The 11,608-nt window shown below is 40.5% G+C and overlaps 1 protein-coding gene across 1 annotated transcript; it reads right to left on the bottom strand.

Annotated features, from left to right (window-relative positions):
• Positions 1-2,692: 2,692 nt before the first annotated feature.
• Positions 2,693-8,185, bottom strand: LOC131948712 (uncharacterized). The gene is made up of 5 exons (XM_059310379.1): positions 8,128-8,185; positions 4,603-4,687; positions 4,125-4,235; positions 3,192-3,410; positions 2,693-3,097 (listed from the first exon to the last, which is right to left on the bottom strand). The coding sequence occupies exons 1-5, from the start codon at positions 8,137-8,139 to the stop codon at positions 2,793-2,795; spliced, it is 732 nt and encodes a 243-aa protein (XP_059166362.1). The 5' UTR covers positions 8,140-8,185; the 3' UTR covers positions 2,693-2,792.
• Between the last annotated feature and the right edge of the window lie 3,423 nt (positions 8,186-11,608).

Raw genomic sequence — 11,608 nt, 5'->3', positions numbered from 1 at the left:
GTATATAGTAACACTGAAGGACAGTTAAGTTGTCCTATATGATGTTGAGAACCACAGTATGGCATCTTCATCATTGGATATCTCAACCATTGTGGCACAAACAACGAATATTTCATTCAATAGAATTAATGTTCAAAATATACTATCAAGTATACATTTCTTTAAACAAAAAGGTGTTTTCAGGCTTTTTCATGTTTCCAGCTACAGTCACAGGATAAATAGTAGGCCTACACAATAGGCTAGTAGTAAATCTAATTATATTTTATTAATCACTAAATCAATTATTTATTCCATAGCTGGAGACATTTATAGTGGCCTATCCAGAACTTTCCTTACAAGGGAAGGGAAGAAGGCCAAGCCCCCCCCCCCAACTACAGTTCCCAAAACATATCACTTACTCTTGATGCTCCACAAGATCAAGGTTGGGGGAAACAAGACATACAAAGATGTGGAGTTGTCGTTTTAAAAACTGTTCCCCCAAAGCAGTTATCAACCCAATAGGTTTGAATGTAGCAGCAACTGCTGCATTACTTGTAGGCATCACGTCTTTATTAGATTACATTACATTACTCCACTAAATTTTGATTCTGTTTCTCCTGCTCTAGATAACTGTGGCATTTTTTAAAAATAATATTTTAACTCATGTGATTTTTGAAAATAATGAACACATTATTCCTGTTAATGTTACCAACAAAATAGTTTTAGAGTTATTCTATGTCCAAAGCAAAAAAAAAAAAATAATTATGAAAATAAAAGTGACCAAAACGCATTTTTGTCATTTTCAATTATTTTTTTTACCTTAGAAAGACTCATTTTAGATAACTGAAAAAAATTGGGCATATATATTACAAACTTTGCAGTAACTTTACCAATTTCTACACTTCTATGTTATTTAGTTTAGAAAATATGGGTTCTCAAAAATGGCACTTTTTAAAAATCAGTTTTTTACCAAATTTTGCTTTTTTAAAAATCGCATAACTTTTTTATTTATTAAGATATTTTTATAAACTTTGTGGCATAGAGCTTACAATTAAAAGTTCTTTCATGACATACTCACTCCAGAAGTCTGCAATCAATAGTTAATTTAAGTTTGGACTACCTATTATAAATAACACTTTGACACTACAGTTTGTGTAGTGGTCTAAAATGTTTGCGAACAGCATGGTACACATTTTATGGGTCTTCATTGACCAGGTACAAATTTTAGGTGAACGGAAAAAAAAGTCACAGGAAAAAAAAACGCAGAAAAAAGTCACAGTTTTTGCTAGGAAAAAAAGTCACAGAAAAAAAGTCACAATGGAAATATTTTATCGGAAAAAAAAGTCACAGAAATAAAGTCACAGAAAAAAGTCACAAAAATCTTTTTACAAATATTTTGATTTAGCCTATTTGTTTGAAAATTGTAAAATTGTGTATGTTTATTGTTGTGGGTTATATTTTTTATAGCATAAATTATTTATAGACGTTAAAAGCATTATGGTTTATATCATTTGTAAGTAAAAATACTCTAAGATAATTTATACAACAATCTCAACTTTTGTTACGTATTTAGTTAAATACTCGGTAGAAAAGTTAATTCTAAAAGAAATTTAAGCACATCGTGTTTTGCATATGTTTTGCCGTAGGCTATTCTCTGGTCGGCCTCTCCTCAGTAGACCTTGTCCGAACATATTGTGTGCTGTTGACGTTTTGTGTCAATGCAGCTTTTGAACCTTGTCGGCTTTCTGTTTTGATCCTAAAGCGCGTTATAAATGTGGGCATTAAAGGTGGTTGAACTAAGCATAACCATTGTTGCGATGAGTTGAGGGCAGCGAGTCAGATGAACTTACCATTTCATGGTAAATTAATATTGCTATATAAAAAAATAACGCGATGAAAACCGTGAAGTTTGGAGCATTCTATTACATTTTATTAATATTATATTTAACATAATTACAATATACAAACTTCATACTAAATATTTTTAGATGAATTATAAAAATTACTATGCTTATACAACCTACACACATCACATTACATTTAATTAATCCTATGTTAATTTGCACTCTCTAAATATTTAATACATTAAAGTATTAACAAATTTCATGCAAATATATGTCTTTTTTTCCTGTGACTTTTTTTCCTGTGACTTTTTTTCTGTGTTTTTTTTCCTGTGACTTTTTTCCTACAATCCAATTTTATGGGTGTTCATCGACCAGGTACACATTTTATGAGTGTTCATTGACCAGCTACAAATCAGGTGAGTGTTCCTTGACCAGGTACACATTTTATGAGTGTTCATCGACCAGGTACAAATCAGGTGAGTGTTCATTGACCAGATACACATTTAATGGGTGTTCATCGACCAGGTACAAATCAGGTGAGTGTTCATTGACCAGATACACATTTAATGGGTGTTCATTGACCAGGTACACATTTAATGGGTGTTCATTGACCAGGTACAAATCAGGTGAGTGTTCATTGACCAGGTACAAATCAGGTGAGTGTTCATTGACCAGATACACATTTAATGGGTGTTCATTGACCAGCTACAAATTTTGACCACAGAGTCCAAGGTACCAGTCAGCACCACCTCCTTTATCCGCCATATTTTGTGTGGCCGGATCTGTGTAGACACACACACACACAAACACACACCCAACACACATTACACTACACAACACACACGTACACACACAAAGACAACCGATGATTGGTTTACAAAATGTCTTTATTCCAAGATTGTATTCTGAGGTTCACCTCCCACGACAATCACTACAAGGGATGCAACTTGTCCTCTCCCTGGTCGTGTCTTAACGTCCGAACCCAGTCCAGGCCTGGCCGCCAGCATGTACAGGGAGGGGCGGGGCTGGGTATACGCCCCTGTAAGGCTGGAAGCTCTGACCAGGGTTCGAGCCTCTCTGGGGTTGCTGGTTGCTGGTGTCAGGGTTTCCACTTTTCTGGGATGGTTGGTCGTCCGAACCTCCACCTAATAACGCACCCAAAAGACCCCCTTTGCTACCACCTAATAGCCCACCCAAAAGACCCCCTTTGTCACCACCTAATAGGCCAGCGACCCCTGTTAGTATTTCCTTGACCGTAGTACACAGCACGCTATCTGCAAGAAATCAAATGACGTCAATAAATAGCACGCTATCTGCAAGAAAATCAAATCACATCAATATACAGCATGCTATCTACGCATAACCCACCGTTGTTGGGTAGTTTGTAAATCCCCGTCCGTCCGTCCCAACTATCGGTGCCGTTGATGTTAATGTGGTGGTTCCAGTTCCTGTTGGTGTTGTTGCCGGGCCGGTTCCAGGGGTAGTACGGGGGCGGGTACAAGGGGAGGCCGTTAGCGCCGTACGCCGTGGCGCCCCCCGAGGCCCCGCCTGTGTAGTAAACTTGGCTGCCGAACAAGTTGTCTAAACCTGGGAAACATTAGGTCAACGTAAACTTGGCTGCCGAACAAGTTGTCTAAACCTGGGAAACATTACGTCAAGTTTTGGCTGCCGAACAAGTTGTCTAAACCTGGGAAACATTACGTCAAGTTTTGGCTGCCGAACAAGTTGTCTAAACCTGGGAAACATTACGTCAAGTTTTGGCTGCCGAACAAGTTGTCTAAACCTGGGAAACATTAGGTCAACGTAAACTTGGCTGCCGAACAAGTTGTCTAAACCTGGGAAACATTACGTCAAGTTTTGGCTGCCGAACAAGTTGTCTAAACCTGGGAAACATTAGGTCAAGTTTTGGCTGCCGAACAAGTTGTCTAAACCTGGGAAACATTAGGTCAAGTTTCAACAAGGCGTTCAAAGTTCGACTCCCCCGTTCACCTGACCCCTGTATTATCCTGCCCCCCCCCCCCCATCTACTTACCACCAAACGCCCCATATACTACTGGCATGGTGTACTGATCGAAGATGTAGGAGACGGCAGTTAGTTCAAAGTTCGTCTCCCCCGTTCTCCTGACCCCTGTACTATCCTGGTCCCCCCCCCCCCCCCCATCTACTTACCACCAAACGCCCCATATACTGCTTGCACGGGGTACTGATCGAAGATATAGGAGACGGCAGTTAGTTCAAAGTTCGTCTCCCCCGTTCTCCTGACCCCTGTACTATCCTGGTCCCCCCCCCCCATCTACTTACCACCAAACGCCCCATATACTGCTTGCACGGGGTACTGATCGAAGATGTAGGAGACGGCAGGTAGCTCAACTGGGCTGGCCTGAATGTTTCCATTAAAGCCAAGACTTGCACCTGTGCAGATAGTCAACCAACACATCACTTACGATCATCTATCTATCTATCTATCTATCTATCTATATAATTCTTTTCATAGTTACTTTGTTGCGGTTGCCTACTGCTGGCTAAAACAACAGATATATTGACAAAACAAACTTGCCTACTGCCGGCTAAAACAACAGATAAATTGACAAAAAACTTGCCTACAGCCGGTTGAAATAACAGATAAATTGACAAAAAACTTGCCTACTGCCGGTTAAAATAACAGATAAATTGACAAAAAACTTGCCTACTGCCGGCTGAAATAACAGATAAATTGACAAAAAAAAAACTTGCCTACTGCCGGCTGAAATAACAGATAAATTGACAAAAAAAAACTTGCCTACTGACGGAAAAATCGGGTAGATGGCCTGTGGTTGTGCTGAGATAGTCTGAAGGACCAGCGAGCAGACGATTAGAATCAGCATCTGTAGGAGGAAGATTTGAAACATGGTGAACATTTTTTGGAACATCATGTGGAACATGTTGGGGAACATGATTCAGAACATGTTGAGGAACATGTTGAGAACATGTTGAGCAACATGATTTAGAACATGTTGAGGAACATGATTTGGAACATGTTGAGGAACATGATTTGTTATATGACGAGGAAGAACATGATGGGGAACGTGGAATAAATAAAATGGAAGAAATATGACTTTCATTTTATAATTCATCATCTTCATCATTCCTGTGGACTTCTTTAATGAACATAGGGACGGAACTACACCCATTCGCGCTTGTTTCTGTGCGATTCCTCCAAGCTGGGCCCACGACATTCCTCCAAGTTGGACCCACGACATTCATCCAAGTTGGACCCACGACATTCCTCCAAGTTGGGCCCACGACATTCCTCCCAGCTGGGCCCACGACATTCCTCCAAGTTGGGCCCACGACATTCCTCCCAGCTGGACCCACGACATTCCTCCAAGTTGGGCCCACGACATTCCTCCCAGCTGGGCCCACGACATTCCTCCAAGTTGGGCCCACGACATTCCGGCTGTTTCTGCTTCACTGACAACTGACCCATATTGTTTTTGTCCTCCTACTTTCTTCTTTCCTTAGGGATTCCAATCTAGTGTCTGTTGCTTGTTGGTTTACGCAAAATGTATCCAATCCATCTCATTTTCGATTTTGTATTTCTTTACCAATACGGTCTTGTCCAGGGTTTCTCCATATTTCGGCATAAGTCATTTGTTTCAGGCCACCTGATGTTCAATATGTGACGCAGACATCCGTTAATGAAAGTCTGAAGTCTGTTGTTATTAGCTCGTGGTACTCTCCACGTCCAAGAACAACAGAACAGATTTCACATTACTGTAAGACAGTTGTATTTTGTAAAGTTTAAACAGGGCTCTGGAAGTCTTCAGGTTGTGCGGAGGGTGTTGAATGCATACTTTGACTTCTGATACGGCTTTTGATGTCCTCGTCTGCTCCCCCATCCTTACCTACTACACTCCCTACATATGTGAAGCGATCCACTTCCGAAATAGTCATTTCTTGTAACCTTGTCGATGTACGAGTATGCTGATGTCGATGTACGAGTATGCTGATGTCGATGTACGAGTATGCTGATGTCGATGTACGAGTATGCTGATGTCGATGTACGAGTATGCTGATGTACGAGTATGCTGATGTCGATGTACAAGTATGCTGATGTCGATGTACGAGTATGCTGATGTCGATGTACGAGTATGCTGATGTCGATGTACGAGTATGCTGATGTCGATGTACGAGTATGCTGATGTCGATGTACGAGTATGCTGATGTCGATGTACGAGTATGCTGATGTACGAGTATGCTGATGTCGATGTACGAGTATGCTGATGTCGATGTACGAGTATGCTGATGTCGATGTACGAGTATGCTGATGTCGATGTACGAGTATGCTGATGTCGATGTACGAGTATGCTGCTGTCTATGTACGAGTATGCTGATGTCGATGTACGAGTATGCTGATGTCGATGTACGAGTATGCTGATGTCGATGTACGAGTATGCTGCTGTCTATGTACGAGTATGCTGCTGTCTATGTACGAGTATGCTGCTGTCTATGTACGAGTATGCTGATGTCGATGTACGAGTATGCTGATGTCGATGTACGAGTATGCTGATGTCGATGTACGAGTATGCTGATGTACGAGTATGCTGATGTCGATGTACGAGTATGCTGATGTCGATGCACGAGTATGCTGATGTCGATGTACGAGTATGCTTATGTCGATGTACAAGTATGCTGATGTCGATGTACGAGTATGCTGATGTCGATGTACGAGTATGCTGCTGTCTATGTACGAGTATGCTGATGTCGATGTACGAGTATGCTGATGTCGATGTACGAGTATGCTGATGTCGATGTACGAGTATGCTGATGTACGAGTATGCTGATGTCGATGTACGAGTATGCTGATGTCGATGTACGAGTATGCTGATGTCGATGTACGAGTATGCTTATGTCGATGTACAAGTATGCTGATGTCGATGTACGAGTATGCGGATGCCGTCCACAGATTCTAGGTCCTCCAGCTGTTTGGTGAGCGTCCACTTAATTCTGGCTTTTTAATCTAAGGTTGTTCTTCTTATGATCTAGTCTACGACTTGCAAAAAGATTATTGGCGAAAACGTGCAGTCTTGACATACTCTGGTTTCACTGGCAAAGTGTTTATCTACTTGTTATTGTAGCTAATCTGACAGAGTCTACAAAGATGTTGAATGATTCGTTTTGGAGAAATCCCATAGTGGCTCATCAACTTCCAAATGACATCTCTGTCCACACTGTCAAATGACATCTCTGTCCACACTGTCAAATGACATCTCTGTCCACACTGTCAAATGACATCTCTGTCCACACTGTCAAATGACATCTCTGTCCACACTGTCAAATGACATCTCTGTCCACACTGTCAAATGACATCTCTGTCCACACTGTCAAATGACATCTCTGTCCACACTGTCAAATGACATCTCTGTCCACACTGTCAAATGACATCTCTGTCCACACTGTCAAATGACATCTCAAAATAGACAAAGCTCGGCCATATACAAACGCAATTGCAACTAGTCTGTTAAATAATTATGTGCACAGTGGCTATGTGGTCAAAAATAATATGTCCTGGCGAAAACCTGCCTGTTCTTGTCTTAATTTCTCGTCCAGTGCCCTTCACCCTCTCTTGTTCACCTTGCTAGGGGCCAGACGGTGTGTAACGTAGTTCTTAATTGTGTAGGAGAAAAACCCTTCAGTATTATAATTAGAAACAAGAAGGAGATATTCTAATTTTTTTCTTATAAGACGATCAACATTGGTAAAAAAAACATTTCATATGAAGACCACCTAAATATTGTATTTTGGCCACTATTTAACACCCATCCCATAACTTACCTTGAGAACACAGGACCCATAAAACATGAAACAGGACCCATAACACAGAACTTACCCTTAGAGAACGGCGGACCCATAAAATAGAACACAGGACCCATAAAACAGAATACAGGACCCATAAAACAGAACACAGGACCCATAAAACAGAACACAGGACCCATCAAACAGAACACAGGACCCATAAAACAGAACACAAGACCCATAAAACAGAACACAGGACCCATAAAACAGAACACAGGACCCATAAAACAGAACACAGGACCCATAAAACAGAACACATGACCCATAAAACAGAACACAGGACCCATAAAACAGAACACAGGACTCATAAAACAGAACACAGGACCCATAAAACAGAATACAGGACCCATAAAACAGAATACAGGACTCATAAAACAGAACACAGGACCCATAAAACAGAACACAGTACCCATAAAACAGAATACAGGACCCATAAAACAGAATACAGGACCCATAAAACAGAACTTACCCTGACTGGCATATGCTCAAGTCTAACCCAAAAAAGCGACCGGAATTCTTTTATAGATGAGCTAATGCAATTGTTTAAATCTAGATAAGTCAAGTGGTTGTTGGATTACAGGGTTAATCCTTCGGAGAATCTTGGCCGCACCACCTGATACCGCTGCTGTAGACAAATGAAAATCTGTATCAGATGAGACGTGAAATATGATCAGCTGTTCAACATAGCAGGACAGCTGTGGTGTTGGTTGTGGTGTCAACAATAACTTGGACAACATGGCAGGACAGCTGTGGTGTTGGTTGTAGTGTCAGTTATAACTTGGACAACATAGCAGGACAGCTGTGGTGTTGGTTGTAGTGTCAGCAATAACTTGGACAACATAGCAGGACAGCTGTGGTGTTGGTTGTAGTGTCAGCAATAACTTGGACAACATAGCAGGACAGCTGTGGTGTTGGTTGTAGTGTCAGTTATAACTTGGACAACATAGCAGGACAGCTGTGGTGTTGGTTGTAGTGTCAGTTATAACTTGGACAACATAGCAGGACAGCTGTGGTGTTGGTTGTAGTGTCAGCAATAACTTGGACAACAAGGCAGGACAGCTGTGGTGTTGGTTGTAGTGTCAGCAATAACTTGGACAACATTCACGATCAACCAGCTGGGTCCATTCTTGTCTTTGTGCCAATGCTTGCCTCAGCCCCCCCCCCCACCAACAACACACTCGCCCGAGATGGTCAAAAGAAAGCGGGTGTCATGTGGTAGTTTGATAGAAAACATCATCTTCTCGAATGTCGCCATGGCAACGATAAACATGGGAGAGTGTTGTGATCATCATTAATGGTTGTTGGGATAGGGAGAGCGAAATTCATGTTTGTTAGTATAGGGAGAGCGACATTACACACTCCCCGGGCAAGTACAGACAAGTTGGTACACGCAGATGAATTATATCCTGTACAACACAACCACCCCACAGATTAATTATATCCTGAACAATACCCCCACCCAATAGATTAATTATATCCTGAACAACACAACCACCCCACAGATGAATTATATCCTGTACAACACAACCACCCCACAGATTAATTATATCCTGTACAACACAACCACCCCACAGATTAATTATATCCTGTACAACACAACCACCCCACAGATTAATTATATCCTGTACAACACAACCACCCCACAGATTAATTATATCCTGTACAACACAACCACCCCACAGATTAATTATATCCTGTACAACACAACCACCCCACAGATTAATTATATCCTGAACAATACCCCCACCCTATAGATTAATTATATCCTGTACAACACAACCACCCCACAGATTAATTATATCCTGAACAATACCCCCACCCTATAGATTAATTATATCCTATACAACACAACCACCCCACAGATTAATTATATCCTGTACAACACAACCACCCCACAGATTAATTATATCCTGAACAATACCCCCACCCTATAGATTAATTATATCCTGTACAACACAACCACCCCACAGATTAATTATATCCTGAACAATACCCCCACCCTATAGATTAATTATATCCTATACAACACAACCACCCCACAGATTAATTATATCCTGTACAACACAACCACCCCACAGATTAATTATATCCTGAACAATACCCCCACCCTATAGATTAATTATATCCTGTACAACGCAACCACCCCACAGATTAATTATATCCTGTACAACACAACCACCCCACAGATTAATTATATCCTGTACAACACAACCACCCCACAGATTAATTATATCCTGAACAATACCCCCACCCTATAGATTAATTATATCCTGTACAACACAACCACCCCACAGATTAATTATATCCTGAACAATACCCCCACCCTATAGATTAATTATATCCTGTACAACACAACCACCCCACAGATTAATTATATCCTGAACAATACCCCCACCCTATAGATTAATTATATCCTGTACAACACAACCACCCCACAGATTAATTATATCCTGAACAATACCCCCACCCTATAGATTAATTATATCCTGTACAACACAACCACCCCACAGATTAATTATATCCTGTACAACACAACCACCCCACAGATTAATTATATCCTGAACAATACCCCCACCCTATAGATTAATTATATCCTGTACAACACAACCACCCCACAGATTAATTATATCCTGAACAATACCCCCACCCTATAGATTAATTATATCCTATACAACACAACCACCCCACAGATTAATTATATCCTGTACAACACAACCACCCCACAGATTAATTATATCCTGAACAATACCCCCACCCTATAGATTAATTATATCCTGTACAACACAACCACCCCACAGATTAATTATATCCTGTACAACACAACCACCCCACAGATTAATTATATCCTGTACAACACAACCACCCCACAGATTAATTATATCCTGAACAATACCCCCACCCTATAGATTAATTATATCCTGTACAACACAACCACCCCACAGATTAATTATATCCTGAACAATACCCCCACCCTATAGATTAATTATATCCTGTACAACACAACCACCCCACAGATTAATTATATCCTGTACAACACAACCACCCCACAGATTAATTATATCCTGAACAATACCCCCACCCTATAGATTAATTATATCCTGTACAACACAACCACCCCACAGATTAATTATATCCTGAACAATACCCCCACCCTATAGATTAATTATATCCTATACAACACAACCACCCCACAGATTAATTATATCCTGAACAATACCCCCACCCTATAGATTAATTATATCCTGTACAATACCACCACCCCACAGATTAATTATATCCTGTACAACACAACCACCCCACAGATTAATTATATCCTGAACAATACCCCCACCCTATAGATTAATTATATCCTGTACAACACAACCACCCCACAGATTAATTATATCCTGAACAATACCCCCACCCAATAGATTAATTATATCCTGAACAATACCCCCATCCTATAGATTAATTATATCCTGTACAATACCACCACCCCACAGATTAATTATATCCTGTACAATACCCCACCCCACAGATTAATTATATCCTGTACAATACCCCACCCCACAGATTAATTATATCCTGTACAATACCACACAGATTAATTATATCCTGTACAATACCCCACACCACAGATTAATTATATTCTGTACAACACCCCCACACCACAGATTAATTATATTCTGTACAACACCCCCACACCACAGATTAATTATATTCTGTACAACACCCCCACACCACAGATCAATTATATCCTGTACAATACCCACACACCATAGATTAAAGCATATATCCTAATATACAAATTCCATCTCGTTCGAGGGGTGGGGGGGGGGTAAACTTTCGTCGAAGAGATGAAAACCATGAGCAATCATACAGCCATCCAAAGTTTCTCTTACTATTACTTTTACATCCAATATGTTAAAAATAAACACTCAAAAGAACAATAACAACATACAATCAAAATT

The sequence above is a fragment of the Physella acuta genome, unplaced genomic scaffold (genome assembly GCF_028476545.2).
Source record: "Physella acuta isolate Inbredline_101_S28 unplaced genomic scaffold, ASM2847654v3 ptg000658l, whole genome shotgun sequence".
NCBI classification, from domain to species: domain Eukaryota; kingdom Metazoa; phylum Mollusca; class Gastropoda; family Physidae; genus Physella; species Physella acuta.
This window is presented reverse-complemented; position numbering and strand designations above follow the sequence as displayed.